The sequence below is a fragment of the Suillus subalutaceus genome (genome assembly GCF_016647625.1).
Source record: "Suillus subalutaceus strain FC151 chromosome Unknown DFJ58scaffold_14, whole genome shotgun sequence".
Lineage (NCBI taxonomy): Eukaryota > Fungi > Basidiomycota > Agaricomycetes > Boletales > Suillaceae > Suillus > Suillus subalutaceus.
In genome coordinates this window covers 85,440-107,082 of record NW_024540263.1, presented here as the reverse complement: position 1 = coordinate 107,082, position 21,643 = coordinate 85,440, and the positions used below count along the sequence as shown (strand labels likewise).

Here is a 21,643-nt window from a genome sequence, read left to right as displayed (position 1 = left end):
ATCCATTAAATGGGACAGTGGTCTTTTGGCACGATGTGAGCTTTGCATCCAAGCTTCAGGTGTCCGTTCATGTGGCAAGTCCGCGATGCAAAGACGAGAAGTGCGCTTTGGATGTGCTGTGGATGTTTGTGCCCTCCTGATACTGACGATCCGATCGGAGTATATTTTTGGCTCTGGCTCTGCCAGAGGTTGAATAATCATAGATCCATTGAAGGTCCATTCACATAAGCGATGAAATCCATCAGATCGTGTCTTATATTGGTGCTTTGGGAGATACAGCCTACGCAGTGAACTGGTCAACAATAACAACAACGAACAAACCTACGTGAGGTGCAAGGGACGATGCAAAACTTGATGCATACCTCTCGTATTACCTTGTAAACGCACTACTTAAGAGACGGCTCACCAGCATCTGACTCGAGAAGACTCAAGCAACAAACGTCATGGATAAGAATACTCTCAGTGCACTTCCTTGTAAGTACTCACACTTATATTTCGTTTCCTCATTAACACATCGCTATATCCTGTTACCTTACTGAGACCCTACAACTGTTCGCTTTTTAGTGTCTATATGAAGAGCAACAAGAAAATACCAATTGCAAGGAATGTCTTCTGGTCCGGAAGGAGCAGTGATATAGTGAATTGGTCAGAGAGCGAAAAATCACTTGCCGTTATCATCGACTCCAGGGAGCCAGTGAAGAACTCCTTCATCGTTTAACATTCGTATCGGGCATTGTTTTGCACCACTGCAGCCCGCGAACACAGTACACCGTACAGAAGCGACACCCATATGTCCGGGCACAGCTCGAGTCCAGAAGTCTGGATCGGATGGAGCGACAGCATGTGCAGGAAATAACTGGATATAAAATCTGCGTCATTGGTGAGCAGAAAGTGGTACCTGAGAACACGGAGGCATTTTCGATATCTGCAATGTACACCGAGCGCATTGGTATAGATTTTTGAAGTGCGGCCAAACGTCGACCAGGTAATATTTCATCATTCACGGTTCAAAGGCTTTCCATACCGATGTTTCAACCATGGGTGAAGCTCGGTTATCATTTGGTTGTCATATGACCTCCCTACTCTCCTGTCAGTGCACCTTACAGCTTGCGGTGCGCGGTGTTTATCAGAAATCCCCTGCGTCGTTTTTGATGAGGTTTCTCTTGACAATACTCCCATTAACTTGGCAATGGTTTTGGATAGTATGATGTCAGAGGTTTAGACACGCATTTGAATGGATTTTAGACGGGCGTCGACGTGGATGTAGCAGAATTTGGTGGAAGAGGAAGAGAGTGACTTGAGTTTGTTGATCTCGATTCTCGGATCATTAGCACGGATGCGGCACGGTGCGGCACGATGCGGCAAAATCCTAAGGCCCGTCATGATGAATAAGAAAGGACTTGAACGCGTAAACAATCATCAACAACGCGGTCGAACAACATCTTGAATGTCAGAAGCGTCGAGCTCTTGTCTCTCATATTCACTCTCCCTGCCAGAGTCTTATATCCTCTTAGATGGACTCAATTTCTCAGCAAACCTTCTGGCTAACAAAGACCTCTTCCACAATCCACTTGCACTAGCACTCGAGAGCATGCGCGGTCGTCCCTCTCTCAGACTAAAAGGCACGGAATCGCTCAAGAATATATGCAGACCCTTCAGATGACGTCTGTACACTATGGCTTCAATTGCTTTCCAGGAGCGCGACTATGTGCCGACTAGCAGTAATGTGTGAAATGGGAGATTCTCGATATGAACTCATTTGCGTTTATTCCAAGTTTCGTCATGGTGCTTAGATATTTAATTTATTGAAATTGGGTGTACTGACGTAGATTTGAAAGATAAACAGGTCTGGGCAGACGAATATATTGTTGTATCAGTTGTCCTTATCGACACCGCCAGCGCATCGTCTCCCTGACGCGAGCATGACTGCACTTTTTGATGCAGGACGCATGCAGTGCTGATGGGGCACAAGTTGTACTGTGATTATAACGTTAGTGACTCATCAACAACGCCGTCGAACAGCGATGTTACTGTCGACTCAGAGCCCCAGACAACTGTCAGAAGCAATCAATATTTCAATCTTCAACTACACCAGATATTTGAAACTAATCTCCCGAATCTCGGTGATATCCTTCACATCCCGCTCCTTCCTCTCAATCTGCTCATTCAAATGCTTCAAATATAAATACATACCACCAAGCATGCCTGTCGAAACCCCAAGTGCAGCAATGCAGATGGCATAGGAATAACGATATGTAGGGCCCCAGTTCGTCGGCCATGCGTATCTATGTGGAAAGTGCAGTCGTGAATAGTTAGCGAGAGCAAGAGATCGTTGACAAGGTCACTGACGATCCAATAACATTGCCTATCTGCCCCATTGCGTTCACCAAAGCAATAGCAACGGCGCGCTTCGCGGGTTCTCTGGCGAAAGTGTTGTTGATCCACCCTAAGACCACCAGGTATCCAGTAACGGTTTGAGCCACCAGGAACCTGTATGATTCTGAGTACAAGAGTGGTGCCCCACAAGTGGCGATACTACTCACAGTGAAATATAGCGCGCAGCCTTGTTCATCGTAAAGATCGACACGATGAATGCAAGGGCGCCGAATGCATTGGGAATAACAAAGTATTTGTAACGCCTCTGCTTCTTGTCAGAATGCCTGATCTCCGTGAGATGCAATTTTCCGATAGAAATGACTCACTAACCATGTAAGAATAAATGCGACTATACCTGCAAACACCCACGGAGGAGCACAAAGCAACAATGTTATAGTCGTGTCGTATCCCAGTGTCGCGCACAGCGTTGGGAAGTAAGCGAAGAAAGACTGCCCCACTATCTGGAACATGGCCGCAACTGCAAACCACCACACCTTCCAGTCAGACACAGCATCCTGCAGTCCTTGCATGGTCGTCTGCTTCCCAAGCTCGTCAGCCTTACCATAGCCATCATTCGCAAGGCGAGAGATAGCAAGTGCTCTTTCCTCCGGAGTGATCCACCTGGTGTTGTGCGGGAAATCAGGGAGTATGAATATCGCGCAAATCGCGACCACGATAGTCATGCCGCCTTCAATAAAAAATAACCATCTACAGATTATTCAGCTCTAAGCATTAATAGAGAGACGATTGTCACCTGCCTCCATGCAGCTTGACCAAGTTTGTCCTGCATGCCGTGAAGTATAGCAGATGCAAGCAGAGATCCGAATGCAGAGCTGAGAAAATTTCCACAAGAAACGAGAGCTATTCTCAAGGCGAGCTCGTCCCGCTTGTACCATTTAGATACAAGAAATATCATACCGGGGAAGAAGGGTGCTTCAGCAAAGCCAAGAAAGAAGCGGGCGACAACAATCCCAGTATAACTTGGGTCAAACAATCAGAGACTCGATCTGAACCATGCAAAACAAGGATGTGTACTTCGTTGTGATCCCTGAGCACTATTAGCAGTCATCTTCATGAACAATCAGTGTCGACAAACCTGTTAACACTGATATTGTACCCCATGCTATCATACAGGACGGAATGATGATAGAAGGCTTCTCCAGCCAGTGCAGGAACATGTTCCTGAAGAAAAGTTATGTTCGGCTGTCTCTCGATGAAGGACGAAACTCACCCTGGGACTTGCATGACAATGTATCCAACATATAGGATGGACAAAGTCGTGGCGTATTGTTGCCCATGCAGGTGCAGGTCTTTCTCAAAACCTTGTAACCGAGCGTTGCTGTAGATGCCATAAGATTAATACAAGTACAACAGTATGTAACACACCTAATATTGGATCTGTCAATCTAGGGTACACAGTAAGCATCAGAATAGAGTTCGCAAAAACCTCGGACCCACCAGATTCAGGGTTTGTAAAATCAGTAGTATGGACATGCGCAAATCAAGCTTCCTCAGTAATCTCCTCTCAAGGTTATCACGGGCATGAGAGGGGACACCTTTTGACAAGTCGTTAATTGTATCGATGGCGTCAACCTCTGTTGGATCGTTGAGAGTGGACATCCTTCAAGTTAAGGGGAAGGGGGGAAAACGCGACATGTAGGCTTGCATATCTCCTGGCGATAAGTAGGTGGGAAGAATGGTGCGAAGTTGATTACAGCTGGAAGCCATAGGTCGTCTGCCAACGTTCCAATTTAATATTGACTGCACCATCGATTGATCAAACAGCAAATCAGGCTGCTCCACCTGTAGTTCACCCAATCCTGGCGATGTGTCGGATCAGCGGCTCTGGTAATTGGTTTGGCTAAATGGTTATGCTGAAGGATGAAACAGATGGTGCACAGAACTCCGTGGCAAGAACATAGTCATCATCCGTCAGAAGCCCCGTGCCGGGCCAGCGGATGTACAGTCCGGAATATGTAACCTATAGGCATATCAGTACACCCCTGGAAATAGTTGATGAGACTGACACTTCTCGTGACGGCCTGGATCCTTTTAACTAATAACGACCTGCAAGTGGTTGTAGATTCTTAGTCGAGACTCGTCCGAACCGCTGGAAGTACATGTGCAACCATCGATGTACCGAAGCGTGAATGAAGTGGATCATGATGACGATGAACCAGGGGTCCCAAGGGCAGGAGCTACACACCAAGGGCCCTTTCCACAGCTTGGTCAGCACGTAGACTAGGTTTCACCATGTGCGTAGCTAGCATCCATCATCATCACAGCTTGTCTGCCTTGCTCTGGGCTTAGGCCGCTGGCCCTGCTCCAACGGGGATTCAAAGCGGATGAGATAGACATGATGTATTGACTCTTCAGAAGGAGAGGTATAATTCCACCCCTACGTTGTCAATGATACTTCTGCCGACAACATTATTTAATTATTAGCCTCGCTCACGTCCCTTACTTGAAGCTGGAGCTTATCATTTCCATTTTAAGAATCCTGAATTTCGCTTTGCTACGCACGACTGATACGGGATTGACTGTTAGACGGTATAAGTCATGGCAAGTCTGTTGAAAATGAAATGAGCATCTGAGGCGCGACTGTCGGATATGACAAGTACCTAAAACCACGGCTCGAGTGATTTTTAGAATAATTAGGGCAGTACTCCAGGAGAACGTTGGGACAGACGTTCCTATTCCGGGTGACCATGTGCGGCAGCAGCCGTCTTACCAGATGATCGCAATGTTCGATGTCGAGAAGAAAAAAGTAAGTTGCCGCCCATCACGATCGGGACGAAGCGACAGTTTATTTTTGTATTATGGAAACCCTGACGAGAGAGCATAGCTGGCCTAGTCTGCATGATATTGACAGTGTCTGGACCAAGTCTGGACTCTGCAAATGCGAAGTTCGTCATGATGGGGCTCAGGTATTTTCAAAAAAGATGTCCGGAAATGATAAGAAGGATGCAGACTAAATATTTAGCAACCGTGAAGAATGGGAAAAAGAGCCGGCGAAACGTGTACTGCCACCAGACTAGTCAAATCCTTGGCTGCTGCTTGGTTGCGTCATGTTACGCACGTGTGGACGGTACGTACTACGTATGGACGATATACACATATAAGGCAGTTGTTGGGTAGGGTGCGGCACGGTGCGGTACGATGCGGCAAAATCCTAAGGCCCTTAGCATCCGAATCCCGATATGCTCTTGTTCAAACGGTTTGTCCAGTACTGTTCAAGGTTCACCGGCACCTCACATCTCTTGAGCTTTACAAACGCATATATTACTTGTCCTACACAAGTAACTGTTCAAGAACCCAACCCAACGCGAACTTGAAGCTGGTTGAGTCTAGCGAGTTTTCAAATGAGACTAAACTAGCTCTTCGTCATTTCTGAGTAGGATCATCACCTTCACTTTTCAGCTCATTGATTGTGATTATGCTGTAGACTCTCCTCGAAGACGAGTCTCACGCTCTGAACTTTATCCCGACTGGCAATCTGTCTCGTGGGTGGTCAAGTCGAAAATTTGCCGCGTTCTGTCCAGTGTTCTCAATATTATCTCTGCAACTGGGGCCAGTCCTACTTCCCATCGAGGTTATCGGTGCCCGTGTTCCTCGTCATCTCCATTCCAGTCGTCATCACGTCTGGTATGTTTGTGGCCTCTAGTACAATCAACGCCCGAGGAGGTCCCTCATGGACTCCACAGGAAACAACACGGCTTCCATACTGCCGCGTCGTTGGTCTCCGCTAAAGGGACTTTATCGCACTGACTGTATCGATTGAATTATTTCAAGTGAGCGAAGTGGGTTTGAGGGAACGAATGCTGCTGTAGTAATTTCCCTAAGTATCAACACAAAACGCGCTGGGGATGAGCGCCCGGGGCCAGCTACGATATTACATCAATGTATGACTACTGTACTTTCATCCCCTGCCTTCATCTCTGGTTTCACTGTTCGTTTCTTCTTCGCTGTACTTGTTCCCTTCTTCTTTGCACGTGTGACTTTGATGGGCTCTGGAGTGCTCGTGCGTAGTTCGTCATCAGGAACTTCGTATGATTGGAAAGAAGGAAGGGGAGGTGGAGGCGTCGCGGTGACGTCAAATAGGTTTGGAGTTTGGCGCCGTGAGGATGGCACGGGAGTTGACGGTTGCGGCGTGATGACAATGCCCGCAGGCATCTCGCCCCCTCTTTCCACGACAAACGATGGAGGAGTGGATCGTATGGACGCGCTGCTTCTCAGCCCAGGAAGGCGGGGTTCCTCTGCAAGGGCGTCAGTCATGTTCATGTGCGTGGAGAGAAATATACCTGGTAGTGGTAAGGGACCGTCTAGTCGGACAACGGGGATTGAATCGACATCCTCTGCAGGTGGCTTCTGAGGTCGGTCGTCCACGATATAGTATGGATCGTCCCGCATTCGTTCCAGCCGCTCGGCCTTAAGCTGTGGAATATTAGTCAAGTCGAAATGATGCAGAGATTGTGGTCAATGCATACCCTCTCTCGTTCAGCCTTTTCTTCGGCTGTCTCTTCTTCTTGCGGTGCAAGCTCCTCCTGGTAATGCCCCTCCTTCTGCTTCTTCTTCCCGCTCTTAACCTTTGTCCTGCTTGCAGACTCCTTCTCCTTCCCTTTCTTGTTCCTCTTGATCTTCCGCTCAGTCACCTCACCGTCGTCACCCTCTTCCGCAACACGATCTTGCATTGACGGCACAATCCATGCGTCCAGGTCAAGCCCTTCAGGAACGGCCACACTCGCTTGCGCGATGGATGCAACAGGATTAAGTTCGTGCGATGAGAAGAGTGGTTGAATAAGGTAGAGACTCTTTGGAAAAGTCGGTTCTAATACGGGGTCGAAGGCGGCTGTACTCGGGTCCGAGAACCCATTTTCCTGCTTTGGTTTGTACATCGCTACATCGCGCTTGATGAAGATGAGCAGTTGAAGGACGTTCGCAGCCTACAATAACATTGAATTGATTAATTTGCGAATCCCTGATCATTGTGATCCTCATCACTCACACGTTCTTGGACTTCGATCTGGGTGCTCGATGCAAATTGTTCCATCTGTTCAATCATGATATCAACGGCTTTCTTGAGGTCTTCGAGGAAGCTCTCTGTCCACTGCTTTGCCGCTTCTGAAGCCCAGTATCCGAAGAGCTTTGTAGCCGATTGTATGCACACAGCAGTTATATCAGGCCTCAAAGACGCAATCTCTGGCTGGAGTAAGTAGGGAATAAGTTCGTCTGGCGCAGAAAGCTCGCTGTGGTATGATCGATCAACATATAGGAAGAGAGTGTATTATTAAAACGCACCCGCAGTACTCTCCGCATATCCAAGCCGCCGCCCACAGCACCTCGGAACAGCTACCCTGCTCACCTGCGTGTAGCAAGAACGTATCATCAGACAATACCTTCACCATCAACTTAACTGCATAGCTCCTAGCCGCTCTCACGCGTCCGACAACGTCTACTAGTTGGTCACGAATTTGCGTGCCAATGTCGACGTTCGATACGTATGCGAGGTCAACGAGGACCGAGAGGTACCATTCAAAATCGATGACATTGTCATAGGTGTTTTGAGAACACATTGTCATGATCCTCTGTGACAGGACAAGGCGGTAGGCGGTGGACTGAGATGGTGCACCTGGGGATTTTGCAGGAGTAGACGGGATGATGTGTTGAGATAGGGATTGCACTGCAGACTGGGAATAGGCGGAGGACTCGGGCTTGACAAGATGTGACAACACCTGCTGCACAATTGATTGTAGATTGTCTCGATTGACCTGTAGAATTGGTATTATACAGGAAGAAGGAAGTCTCACGATAACTTACGAGTGCTGAGAGCAGATCTAGCGCACGCATACGGATGCTGATATCTTCATCGTCGACACTGGAAAGGATTGTATCCTGGTGCTCTGCGACCAAATGGGGATGTGTAGGTACAATCTTCACCATTGCAAGTAAGGCAATGTACTTCACTGTAGCTCAGTTAGTCGCACCCATGCGAAGGACAAAGTAAATCACAGACGATTCTGATCCGGATCCTTCGATAAATGCTGCGAGTTTTCGACACACACGTCCGCGCAAGCGAGTCGCCAGTATTGCCTTGTAGCATATTACCGATGATACATGTGTGTACACACTCGTATAGAAGGGATATCGCGGACTGTCGTGGATATGAGGTCAGTGATCGGTGGTTGGCAGTTTCTTTCACTAGCCGTGGTTCATGAGGAGAGAGAGAACCAAACTAATAAGAGTAAGCGGGCCCGTAAAAAGCAAGCGAGGGTCCATACCAACTTGACGATTTTGATGAGCATCCAGTTGTTAGACGATGTGGTTAGGAGATGGAAGAGCTGCGGGGCGAGCGGAAGGTAGTCTTGTGGGTTTCTCCGGGCGAGCTCACACAAGACATTTACAGTCGCGCAGACCACACCTGGGAGTGTGCCTTGGTTAAACAGACAGCTTGATATCGTCTAGCGTGGGCTGACCTGGATCCGAATCTTCTAGCTTTTCCTGCAATCGGCCGATACCATGATGGAGAGCATCAGGGTACTTCTGGAACACCCTGTACATAGCAGCAACTGCTCTCTTGCGTATGTGGGGTCGGGAGTGGTTGAGCATACCGACCAATTCAGGACTGAGGTCGCGTGCAAGGTCTGCAGTCATAATAGAAGAAACACCGTTTAGAGTGACTGCGACATCTGCAGGCGTTGAACTTAGATCCTAAATGTAATTCAATGGCGTGCTTTACAGTAAAGGGCTGGACCATCTGCCTCCCACCTTCTTGAGCAAATTGGTAGTCAACATCAACACGTCCGTGTCCTCATTGAACGACTGGACGGCACCAAGATATCCCACACTCTTGATATGAATCTTGGGGGACGACATGACTTCTACGATGTGAAAGGAAGCCCAGCTCATATCATATCCTAGCATGTCCAGCTACAAAAGGATGTCAGGCTCGAAGCTAGTCGATAGTAAGAGCAGCGCACATATGTAAGTTTCATAACAGCACCAGCCTTGAGCGCCATATCCTTGCTCTTGATTTCACGCCTGATCTCGTCCATGGCCTGTCCAATGAATTTGCTTTCATCGTTCTTGTTGGCCCGCAAGCCACGAATGAGATCCTGGAGCGTGCGCTCCCACATGGTAAGAATCGACGGTTATCAGCCCCGGAAAGTGTGTGGTAGATGTGTTGTTGAGCTTGACAGGTGCGTAGACGAGCTAAACCGACGACAAATCACATGATAATCGTCAGTAAGTCCACCCTGACTCCTAGGTGATGATACAAATATCTCACAGGAGGGTTCGCCCGTCTCGCAATCCTTCTTCCTTGAAATTGTCACTTATGGTGTATACTCACCTTATTCGCGGCGTTGCAGGCTGCTCCAGGGATACAGCAGTCTAACTTACATAATAACTCATTGCGGATTTATTTTGGTCTCGTGATCATTACGTAGAACGCGTTGTTTGTGGCAATTTATGACATCCTCCTTGTATCGTACCATCAGCATCCCACAGGAATGTACTCCGTCTGACGTGTACGCTGGTGTATCCTGATAACACCATTTAACCTGCGTTATAGGATATTACACTAATTATAATCATCACCTTTAACAGCCCTTCATCATTACGCCAACTGGCCGCAACATAGCATTTTCATTGATTCCTGTCTAGAACAGGACTGGCCAGAGTAATTTAAGGCATTGTTTTATTCCCTGAAAACTTCGATGGATCCAAGTGCGCAGTCCGCCATATGTCCGTATGCTGCTTGCCACTGTCTTCTGGTATCCAGGAAACATGACAAAACCTGCCAACAATTTGAAAGTCAAGTTGAATAATACAATCCTTATGTTCATCTCATGCGTGAAATTTACCCCTTTGATTCGTGGCTCCGTTAGTTGACCATGAATCTGTCCGTCGCCCTTCGAGCTCTCCAACGATCTACGAGGCGAACGCCATGTCCGAGTCAATATGAAGTTCAAGAACGGAACAGTAGGACAGCAAGTTCTGCCAGCTTAAGATGTGTAGTAACAGGTGTTGTCACTTTCAGCTCATTCATCAAGAAACTAGCTGTCAGTACTGCATTTTTACCGTCACCTTTGAACAGCTCTGGGCTAATGGGGATGTTAAACCCACTGGCAGTGGACTACGATCAGCTCCACGAACGATTGGCGCTTGTCATGTAACCAGACGGTCCTTCGGTCTTTCCTACACAGGTTGGGCAATACGTCCCATAACCGGAAGGCGCTGAAGGCTGAGAGGAAATTGTGAGTCATTTGGGTTTCGTTCGGGCATTAGATGTACTTTTCGACTGGATGGAGAACACTTACACTAGTGCGTTGAAGGCATCAAATGATTTGCAGAGGTTGTGAGCATGGTGATCGCTACGGTATCTAGGGGCCGGTCCAGTGGCACTGGTGGGCGAGTAAGGTTAATGGATAACTCTAGTAGGAGCGTTCATATGGTACTACAGCCGCATTAAGATTCATAAAGATTGCATTTAACTGGTTCCATTAATGATGCGAACAGTGGCAGTGAGAGTGAGTACAACGACGGTGATGCAGTCGCAATATATACCAAGAGTTCCAATAACGATGCAAGTCTGATATCAAGACGAAGAGGATTAAGGACGAAAGCAGTAGCAAGGAGGGGGATGGGCAAATTAACCCAAGAGGAGAGGTAATGCTATAGAAGGGCTTCGCCATCCTTACCTGAAGCGACGAGCTCGTTCCAATTTTGACGCCATCGCGCCATCTGCGAACGCAGCTTTTTATCGCCGAGCATGCGTTCTATCCAGGATAGAAGCGAGTCGTCGTCTTCGGGTACGAAGAAAGAGGATAGAAGGGAGAGTATGGTTTCGAAGTTGGCGGAACTGGATGTAATGTGATCTATTGATTGAATTAAAATAAGGACCACTGGATGAATAGAGAGCGACATGCCTCGATAGACCCATACGATGGAGATTGCCACCGCAATGAAAAGGTCTTCCCCCTCTAAGAGATACGCATCCCATAACCGGAGCTGCGTCTGAAAAGGGACCGAATTGGCAAAAAGCGTAATGTACCACTTTGTCGCGTATGAAGTCGTAGAAATCATGTGTTTCTTGAACGCAGCGTATACGTCTGGCATCTTCGATTCCATGATTCGTTCTTGAACGTAAATGGCCTGCAACAATCCTGGAAAACCCGGGGAAAAGATGGTGTGCATGTTGTAGGTATCATGTAAGCGGGAAAGGGCGGCATAAACTTTTTCAGGCTCGAAGTAGCATAGGAGAGTCGCGGCTATGGGACCCATGCCCTGCACGTAGCCACATTGATGGCATTGTAACGAGAAGGAGTGTAGGACGTGGAACAGGGAACGTTGACTGAAGTGAGGGATCAACCATGGCAAGATCAAAGTAAGTATTAATACGTACCCAAGTCCGTACCGCGTGTGAAACATGACATGGCCGCTGATGGTTCTTGGCACATCCAAGTCAATCTGAATGTCGTAGCTTGAGGGCTTCTCCAAGCCCTGCAAATAATGGTTTCCGAGCTCCTCAATCGCCTTACGTCCGGATTTCGAAAACCGATTCATGAGAACCTCCCAAGCTGCCCTTCTCCACCTGTCAGGGATCCCCTTGTATACCCTCTGGCGAAGCTTGTGCGCTTTCGATGCCTTGACACCCCACGATTCTACATTTCCGCCGTCATCTCGACTAAGAACTTCCAGCATCCTGTCCCACTTGGCAACCCGCATCTGTTCCTTGAGCGGAGATGAAGCTGCGGGTAATGAGCTGACGGACACAGCATGGCTCGGGGCTGATTTCGAACCAGCCCTGACTGAAGTTAATCGTTTAAGCAGAGGACCAGATGGGAGTAGAACCAGTCGATCGTGAGATGGTACGATGAAGAATCCATAGCTAGTTGCAAAACATGAGATTTAAGAGGATGTGCTCCCCTAATCCAATCTCACCGATCTAAGCTTGACAGCACGTTGAGCTCTTCAGCTTCAAGGTCTCGTGATTTCTCTGAGGGACCAGCCAAGGCAGCCTCCGCGCGTAGTTCGCTTCCTCTACTGGCACGAATTCGTGCGCGTGTACGTTCCACGCCCTCCTCGTAGCCATCGCCTCTGACACCAATCGCGTCGAGGTGTGCATACGTACTCCGCACGTGGAACGCATCCAGGTCTTCACCTTCTGAGGGCGCCAGCGACGTTTTGCTAGAAGGACTGCTTAATTTCGATGGCTGTTTAGTGGTGGGAGAAGAGGATGGCGTTTGAGAGGATGGTGGGATTAAAGAAGACGTTGGCTGTGGGGGGGTGAGAACCAAAGTAGGTTCAGGGACATGGCGTTCTCTACTTCTCGGCAGTGATGGTGGGCGATTATGGGGAGGCGTAAGATGTGATACACGAAGCGAAACGGCGTCTAGATCAATTGAAGAACTACATGAAGTGAGAGCACTTTGGGAACGAGTTGGGATGGGAGGAACGCGCTTGGAACGTGTAGGAAGCTCCAGAGTGTCTCTTCCATGAGAATTGGCATGATTTGAAAGTGGGAGTGGATAGGACGAGTTAGCAGAGCCATTCGAGGTCGCCGATAGCCGTGTCTGATCATGAGGATTCGACAATGTACCAAAGGGCTTCATGTCTGAGGACAGGTCGATAAAACTGGTGTCTGTATTGGAAACATAGGAAGTCCTCTGATTAAAAAAGTTACTGTAACGGAAGCTGTCCCCCAAGGACAAGTCAAGTTCTTTGGAAGGATCCTCGAAGGTTGAAGAGGCAGTCCAGCTGGTTTGCTCTTCGTCGTCACCGTACATAGAATATATGGTAAATATGGCAGATTCTGTTGAACTGCGTTCTCTGTTTGTCGATGATGATGAATAAAGCTCTGGGACGGAGGACGCTGTCGATGATGGTGATGACCTCGGATAACGACTTGGTGATTGTTTTGGTAGCGCAAGAGTGGTCGACGACGACGGGGTCTCCATAAAATAGAGAAGTTAGGCAAGAAAAAGAACTTGAAGAAGAAGAAGAAAAGGGAATTGAATTGAAGGAACGTCGGAGGAAGAAGCTTGGGAAAAGTGTTAATACGCCCTTTGAGAACTTTGGATGAGAGATTTGGATGAGAGATTTCAATGAACGCCGATTCAGGCAAATTATTAAGGTCACTAGTAACGGTCAGTCTGCAACAGCCACACCGCAGCGCTGGCTGCCAGCTGGCATGGCAATTCACTCATTCTCTACGTTGCCTGCACATAGCAATCTCAGACAATTTCATACAAGAGCTTGACCAACAATGGATATGGACAAAGCCCGGTTTCATGATATACTACACTTGCATTCACAGAGTGAGAAGTACTGGCGGCCTAGTAGTGTTCGTGGGCAATGACAGTCTACGGCCATTCAAGCGGTCTCAAATTGACAGACCTTGGGACCCACCCATAACTCATCGATGCATCCTCGAGCGCGTGGCCAATAGTGTTGTAATACGGTGTCAATGTCAGTTGATCCTCTCCAAATATCAATTCGGACCGGCACTGATCTTAAATCTCCCGAAGTGCCCACATGTGACGCACAACATCGTACACGTCCTCTTCTGCCGAAGTGGCCACTCAGTGCCAGCCGCTATCAACACTATATGTAGCGATGAGATTAGTCCATAGACCGTCCATTCCAGGCAATTAAAGCCCCAGCGCCACTGACAAAGGGCTAGCTAGCCACTGGCGATTACTGAGATCGTCAAAGACGACGTGGAAAGCGGCAATGTATGGCAAAGCAGAAGCGATACTCCGGACGATACCTTACTGCTGGTAAGACAAAAAGTAGGACAACAAACTATTAAACTGAATATCTAGGTCCCTTAGAGCAATAGTCGACGAGGCCAAACTTCCCGATTTGAATTCCAAGGCACTCCATGGACTCCATAGAATAAGTACGATGGGCTCAGTCCATAGACCACCCATCCTTGTCTGGTATAACCTGCGCTCAGAAGCAAGAGCAAAAACCCTCAAAAACGTTCAGCGGCGGAACACTCTGGTCAGTTGCATGTTTGTCACGATCTGATATGTAACGTTCAGAACAGAGAACATGGTAAATCTCTCCAGCGCCTCTATACAAAGAATGACTGTCTTCCTTCTATTGGTCTACCTAGTGGAGACTAAGCGCCTCCAGATCAGTCATCCACCTGATTGCCAAGGCTGCCATTGACGCCGTGGAAGGCGGCAATATATGGCAGACCAAAAGCTACCTCTGAATCATCACTGTGTTTCTCTGTCCCCTTAAGCAATAGTATTAATGTCACTCGATTTGAGAAGAGAACTGTCCGATTCAAATTTCAAGGCTCCAGCTCCATCTACTCCATGCAATTCGAAATATCACACTGCGTTTAACGTTAGTTGGGTTTTCGATCAACCCTATCCCGGAATCGGAAAGCCCGATGTCTTATCACCTCGGTCGAGCTCATGCTATGTCGCCGAGGGTGCAGGGAGGATGCTATGAGAATAAGAATATGTAACTAGCTGGATCAATGTATATTGTTTCTAACCTGATCGCAGTTAGCTTCGCAATTATATTAACCGCTACCACCTGAACAGCAAATTCTGTTTATTCACGCTGAGCATGGATCCGATTAAAGCACTCTTCTGAAAGGTTGGTTCATGGCTGTACCTTTATGACGCCGAAGTCAGTGCACCGGTCAGGGTAGCCGACATATACCGAGGAAAATTTGTGTTTGACCTAGCGGTGTCCCGGTCCGTGTCTGTCACAATGTGATGCTCGAAGAAGAAAACACACTGACCGTCCGTTTCAGTGACCTCCGTAGCCTTGACAACTCCTTTTGCTTCGAGGACTCGAGCAACACTAAACGCGCACTGGCGCGCACAACTTCTTCGGATATAACGGGGACGGCGATTGCGGCCCGTAGATCTTCAAACTAAAAGCAGGGCGTCTGTTGGGCGTCTGATACTTGTTATGTAGGATGCCCTGAAGATCGTGGGCAGGATTAGCACTGCATGTCATATGGATGCTACCACTAGAATGCTTTAGGACTTGACAACGCTGATCAATAGTCGTTCCCACCTATGGCATTTGAGGGCATGGGGTAAGTATGCTCCTTATTCGTTTCCAACTTTGCACTTATTTCGCTAGTGGGTGGTCTCCAACCAGACGTGGTACGAATCGGAACTTGTGTGCGAACATTTTTAGGATCCGTCTGGTCCGGGGTAATCCTATAACACAACAGGTGTGACAGAAATATCACAAGACTTTTTACTGGATACGATACTTATAGGTTGTGATCTGTTGAATCGGAACATCATAAGAGGCGCAAGATAAACGCGACCCGTAGTAAGGGTTATAATGAAATCCCACATAGGCCACTTTCTGAGGTGAGTTTACACTGATTGCAGTTACCCTTTTTCCGCTTACCTTCTGCACGCACTAGCTTTATTACTTTAGGCTCGGTTATTCCTCTCCAAACACAGCGTACCTTGACAATTCACTCACGGATGGTTTCCTCTGAGCTACAGGTTAGCTGGTCTTAGCCAGGTGGTTATCGCAACAGAATCAAAATCTGTTTCTCTTGTTGGACTGTGCAAGTTGCTGATAACCGTTGGACCAGGGGCAGGAGCTACGCTATTCGGCCCTTTCCATAGCTTAGTCAGCACATAGACTAGGTTTCACCATGTTCGTAGCTAGCATCATCATAGCTTGTCTACTTTGCTCTGGCCTTAGGCCGCTGGCCCTGCTCCACCATCTTTTTCTCTTGGAACACACCTTGACATTCTCTCATGGATAGTTCCTCGGAGGTTTATCTTAACTTCATCCTAGCGAAAGTAGTTGCCACAACAGAGTCAAAATCTGTTCCTGCGCAAGTTTGAAACATGTTGCCAACAGCTATCGGAATACACCTTGACATTCACTCATGGATACTTTCCTTAGATGCTCATCTTAACTGATGTGAGCTGTTGGTGAGCTGTGTGTTTAACCCACAGACTCAAAATCTGTTTCTCTTGGACTGCGCAGGTTCGAAACCTGTCGAACGACAAGGTATTTTTTCTTCGGGACACACAGTGACATTCACTCATGGATGGTTTCGTCGGAGGTTCATCTTAGCCAAGTGATTACCCTAACACTGCAGAGTCAATGTGTTTCTCTTGAAGTCGGTTCGAAATCTCCCGACAACATTTTACCGTGTATCTGAGATCCTCGGAGGTCCATCTTGACTAGGCCCCGACGTTGTGCCGAAACCTCCTTTTTGTGTGATAGTCTATCCATGAAAAGGAATTCACCTTCACGCCTCGCGAGGGTCGTCTTAGAAACATGACTTGTTAGACTCACCACATGCAGTTTTCAATGTCTCGTCGAGCAGAATTTCGGTCTATGCAAAACGATCGATAAAACCCAATTTGCAAGAGAAAAGTGGACGTATCCGAATTCGACAAGGACCTTCCTCCACTATTGTGGGAGTCGGGGAAGTTATTTGATGTTCGAATGTACATACTACAGTGAACAAACCTGGGCAACTGGTGTGTAAAGCGCACTAACACTCGATACGCAAGTAAGACGCAAAATGTATTAAAATGCTCAAATTACATGAAGCTTGAGGTAATTACTAAGTACTCGAAATCAAGTACCTCGATGCTCCGGCTTACAACTTCATACTCGACAAAATTCTGTTCACCCGCTTGCGAGAACTTCTCTTTAGTGGTCGTCTCGATATACGGAAGACCAGATCCAAGTGACTCTATGAACAAACTCGAGCTCGGCGTCTCGCCCTCGATAAGTCGTTGATTCCATCTATTGCCGTTCCAAGCCTTGAAGTCCGCCACTCGATGAGGGTTGAAATCGCGGATACACGATGGTCGGGGCTCAGGCCGCGAACTCTGGTTGCCAACTGAAGATACAGCCCGAAAGCCAAAGACGGCATTTTTGCAAGAATCGTACGAGCTTTCCTCGAAGGATCGAGTGCGATTTGGGCCCCAGCTAGACCAAGGCAAACTAACAGCCCATTCAGATATCTGTGCTGGGGCCGCGTCTGATCCTTGGCATTCGAGAATATCATGCTAAACTCGTGGCTAGCTCTGACGAGGGTGCTGGTACGAGTACAGTTGCTTCTAGGAACGCGGACAGGTCTCAACGGGCGACGATGTGTAACGCGTGAAAATCGGAGCGATCCTCTGTAGCACAGGACATGTGGAGGATAGAATTTAGTCTGGACAAACCAACTCACTGCGGCAAAGCGGGAACAGGAAGGAAGAATTTAGTGCATCTATCACACATTGCAGGGTAATTTACTATTGGTACTGTACATCGATACCAGTACGCGTCATTGTTCCATCTTTCATCGAAAATCGAACCAGCTCCTCGAGCTTTCTCGAACGCCCGTAAGTTATGGATGATAACTGGAAAACTTTACGAGGAAAAGCTGAAGCCATTGCGGGGCATGAAACCATTTTCATGGAGAGACTATCACATAAAAAAGAGGTTCCGGCACGATGACTGGACCTGGGTAAGATGGACCTCCAAGGATCTATACACCGCAAAAATGTTGTCAGTAGGTTTCGAACCAACTCCAGGCGAAACAGATTTTGACTCTATTGTGGTAACCACTTGGCTAAGACCAGTTAGATGCGTCTGTGAGGAAAGCATCCATGAGTCAATGTCAAGGTTTGATCCGACAGAAAAATGTCATTCGGCAGGTTTCAAACCTGTGCAGTCGAAGACAAACAGATTTTGATTCTGTTGAGGTAACCACTTGGTTAAGACCATCTATGAGTCAATGTGAAGGTTTGATCCGATAGAAAAATGTCGTTGGGCAGGTTTCAAACCTACGCAGTCGAAGAGAAACAGATTTTAATTCTGTTGCGGTAACCACTTAGCTAAGATCAGTTAGATACGTCTCTGAGAGAACCATCCGTGAGTCAATGTCAAGGTTTGATCCGATAGAAAAAGGACATTCGGCGGGTTTCAAACCTGCGCAGTCGAAGAGAAACAGATTTTGATTCTGTTGTGGGAACCAGTTGGTTAAGACCAGTTAAATGCGCCTCTGAGGAAACCATCTATGAGTCAATGTCAAGGTTTGATCCGATAGAAAAATGTCGCTGGGCAGTTTTCAAACCTACGCAGTCGAAGAGAAACAGATTTTGATTCTGTTGCGGTAACCACTTGGCTAAGACCAGTTGGATACGTCTCTGAGAGAACCATCCGTGAGTCAATGTCAAGGTTTGATCCGATAGAAAAAGGACATTCGGCGGGTTTCAAACCTGCGCAGTCGAAGAGAAACAGATTTTGATTCTGTTGTGGGAACCAGTTGGCGAAGACCAGTTAGATACGCCTCTGGGGGAACCATCCATGAGCGAATGTCCGAGTCGAAGTGTGTCGATAAGCAAAAAAACATTGTCGTGAGCAGGTTTGACAGATTTTGATTCTGTCGTGGAAACCACCTGGCCATAACTTATACCGTTAGGATGGACTCCAAGGAAACCATCCATGAGTGAATCTTCAAGGCATATTCCGATATGAAAAAAATCATCGGCAGGTTTGGAATCTGCACTGGAACAGTCCAAGAGACAGATTTAGATTCTGTTGTGGTAATCACTTCAAAGTGGCCAGGACGAAGTTGAAGTAACCCTCGGAGGAAACCATCCATGAGTGAACGTTTGAACCTTCAAGGTGTGTTCCAGTAGAAACAAAAACTTGTCAATCGGCAAGTTTCGAACCTGTATCGTGACTAAGAGAAACAGATTTTGATTCTGTTCAAGTTGTGGTAGCCACTTAGTTGAGACCAGTTAGATGAACCTTCGACAAAACCATCCACGAGGGCCATTGAGTGGATGTCAAGGTGTGTTCCGAGTGTAAGGATTATATACTTTGGATGTCGTTACCTACATGGATACCTGAAAGTCCGAGATTGTTTCGAAAGAACAATCTGGCCGTATTCCTTATTTGCTCATAGGGGCTAAAGGCTCTGGGCTCAAGATCTCGAGCTCGCGAATAAATATATCCCATCAGCTGGACCTTTCCACGGGTGGGTCATGAGTTCGGACGGCAGATTGCTTTGCCTACACCACGCTAGGAAGGTATATCGTGCACGGACCATTTACTCCCACTCGACAGGCTTAAAAGGGAGCTTCCTACATAGAACTAGAAGTACAAGCAGTTGGGGCAGCGGTAGCCCCCTGACGAGAGCTTTCGCAGGCTCGAAACTGCTGCCCTACTGCTTTACTAGCTTCTCGATGCCCTACCTACCAGCGCTTTATCTTAGGAGACAGCGGTCTGCAGCGCTGGGTGCTGGAAGTGGTCTGCCTAGTACACTAATCCAAAGTCAATATTCTTTGCCCTCGCTGCGCTTCGGGCCGAGAAACGCCAATCCTTTACGCACCGACCGAGAAACGGAAAAAAGATTGTTGAGTAAGTTTCGAACCTGCAACAAATTTCTGTCCTGTTGGTGGCAGTCACGCTTACCACTTGGCTAAGACTGGTCGAGAGGGACGTCTGTAGTGCGAGACGAGTTGAAGAACATCATGCATTGACAATAGAATCACATATGATAGGATTATATTAGCAGTCATTTCCCAACGCAAAATGAAAATGAAATAAACAGACTAGTTCGATAGAACAACTAAGCGAGGCGCCGGCGCGTAAGTAGTGAGGGACTCCTCTGAAATGTCCATACTGATGGCGATGATATGATTATGTGTGCGTGCGTAAGACGGAATGGGGTTGAAGCCGACAAATTTGTATTCAAAGGATGTCTGCAAGGCAGGGAGCAAAAATTTGGCGGTAATATGGGGAGCATCGGTGAAATGAACGAGGGAATACAGCAGTAGTTCCCTTGTGTTGGCAACGGGAGGTTTTTCGCTTGGAAATTGAAATCCGTCGTTGTACAATCTGGCCCAAGGCACTAAAAGCCCAGGTAAGTTCACGAGTCAAAACAATGAGTCAGGAGATTCACTTACCTGAAAAATGTCCTTTGACCTCCAGTTTCAAATTTGCAAAAAGTCTGCCACTCCACCATCTTCTTTGTGAATATTTCTGAACAAAACACTACAATAATCCCCGAAAATCGAGGATGACATAGCGGGGGGTGGGGGGGTTGGATAACCTCAGGTTGACCTTGTTGTCGAGGGCTTTCACCACAGCGGATGCAGCTTCAGGATGGACTTTATCCTCTGAGTGATCTGAAAATAACATCATAGGCGTGACTCTCCCTTGATGTACGTTATTATAGCCTAACTGAGATGCAACTTGAAGGATCTACTGACCCCAGGGGTGCTCTGACAAGGACAATCAGGAGGTTCTGCAGGGGTGAAGTAGTGTAGTGTGAGACTGCACGATCGATTTGGCAGCCCCATTGACATGAGCTCGTGCTATTGGCATGATCAGAGTCTGCCGGTTGCGGCTGGAAAAACGTTATCTGCTGTAGAGATTCCCCTGGCAGTGGGAATGCCAGAATGCCGCAAGACCATTGGTACGTGCCAGGGGGCATTTTCGGCATGGAGATGGGATGTCTTTTGATGCACTCAGCTTTCTGCCATGTGGATTCGCTTTGTCGAAGCGACTTGCGAAGTGATGAGACAGTACGATCTGGGCCAGGTGAAGGAACCGGAATCGCGTTGAAAAACTCGAGGTCAATCGAATATAACAACTCCGAGAAAGGGTCGATTACGTGTCGAATATCGTTGCATACCTGAGCTACCTGGGGAGACCGAGTTAATAATTTGGAAATAGAAAACCTTGTCCTTACTTGACATGCTCGTACTAGTTCGTACACATCTAGATGACCGAGCATGTCTAAGAGGATTTCGACGGGCAAATCTAACAATCCTAGGGTGACATGACGAACTTGGTTCATGGCTTGAAGAATTGGCACTGCTAGTGACTCGGAGGTGAGACTCATTTGCAAGATTTAGAAAATATCAGAACGAACCTTGCTGGTTCGCAGCTTTCGGTGAAAAAAATGACTGAGGATGCGCAGTTATGAATCTGGGTGGGCAGCGATGCGATGACAACTATAAAAGATTTCTTGTGGCAGCCACAAAATTCGAGCAAAGGGTCCGTTTTATGCGCTGCGGCGTAACCATCGATCATCGGTCAACGTGTCGGATAACCGTCAATGTCGATCGTTTCCAAACAAGAAGTGGTCAAAACTATCGATGCTAATAACATGTGCGCGTAAGCGCGATAGGAACTGACTGGTTCAGAATCAACACAATAAAACATAGAATCCAGTGATAGTCGTATTTTAGCTCCAAGAAGCCTCATCACTACGTGATGGAGAGTATACACAACTGTTCAA

At 47.5% G+C, this 21,643-nt stretch overlaps 5 protein-coding genes across 5 annotated transcripts; 1 reads left to right on the top strand and 4 right to left on the bottom strand.

The window, feature by feature from the left end:
* The first annotated feature begins 1,441 nt into the window (after nt 1–1,441).
* On the top strand, nt 1,442–1,877 carry DFJ58DRAFT_767172 (uncharacterized protein). The gene is made up of 2 exons (XM_041388846.1): nt 1,442–1,785; nt 1,839–1,877. Exon 1 carries the CDS (start codon nt 1,448–1,450, stop codon nt 1,661–1,663), a length of 216 nt encoding a protein of 71 aa, XP_041248262.1. The 5' UTR covers nt 1,442–1,447; the 3' UTR covers nt 1,664–1,785; nt 1,839–1,877.
* Nucleotides 1,878–2,086: 209 nt separating this feature from the next.
* Nucleotides 2,087–4,315, bottom strand: DFJ58DRAFT_858724 (major facilitator superfamily domain-containing protein; the record flags this gene model as incomplete). Its single annotated transcript, XM_041393980.1, has 10 exons — nt 3,835–4,315; nt 3,763–3,782; nt 3,608–3,715; nt 3,473–3,558; nt 3,412–3,424; nt 3,135–3,356; nt 2,707–3,084; nt 2,544–2,660; nt 2,350–2,490; nt 2,087–2,285 (listed from the first exon to the last, which is right to left on the bottom strand). Exons 1-10 carry the CDS (start codon nt 3,994–3,996, stop codon nt 2,087–2,089), a joined length of 1,446 nt encoding a protein of 481 aa, XP_041248261.1. The 5' UTR covers nt 3,997–4,315.
* A 1,958-nt stretch (nt 4,316–6,273) lies between these two features.
* DFJ58DRAFT_858719 (adaptin N terminal region-domain-containing protein) lies at nt 6,274–9,509 on the bottom strand (the record flags this gene model as incomplete). Its single annotated transcript, XM_041393979.1, has 12 exons — nt 6,274–6,632; nt 6,678–6,810; nt 6,864–7,319; nt 7,382–7,622; nt 7,675–8,144; nt 8,194–8,339; nt 8,390–8,405; nt 8,435–8,608; nt 8,655–8,794; nt 8,850–9,084; nt 9,142–9,303; nt 9,354–9,509. 12 exons carry the CDS (start codon nt 9,507–9,509, stop codon nt 6,274–6,276), a joined length of 2,688 nt encoding a protein of 895 aa, XP_041248260.1.
* Nucleotides 9,510–10,814: 1,305 nt separating this feature from the next.
* Nucleotides 10,815–13,524, bottom strand: DFJ58DRAFT_767154 (rab-GTPase-TBC domain-containing protein). Its single transcript, XM_041388845.1, has 4 exons — nt 12,319–13,524; nt 11,780–12,265; nt 11,304–11,728; nt 10,815–11,252 (listed from the first exon to the last, which is right to left on the bottom strand). Exons 1-4 carry the CDS (start codon nt 13,332–13,334, stop codon nt 11,050–11,052), a joined length of 2,130 nt encoding a protein of 709 aa, XP_041248259.1. The 5' UTR covers nt 13,335–13,524; the 3' UTR covers nt 10,815–11,049.
* A 6,425-nt stretch (nt 13,525–19,949) lies between these two features.
* On the bottom strand, nt 19,950–21,199 carry DFJ58DRAFT_858717 (uncharacterized protein; the record flags this gene model as incomplete). Its single annotated transcript, XM_041393978.1, has 5 exons — nt 19,950–20,248; nt 20,304–20,379; nt 20,461–20,580; nt 20,606–21,043; nt 21,092–21,199. The coding sequence occupies 5 exons, from the start codon at nt 21,197–21,199 to the stop codon at nt 19,950–19,952; spliced, it is 1,041 nt and encodes a 346-aa protein (XP_041248258.1).
* Nucleotides 21,200–21,643: the final 444 nt, after the last annotated feature.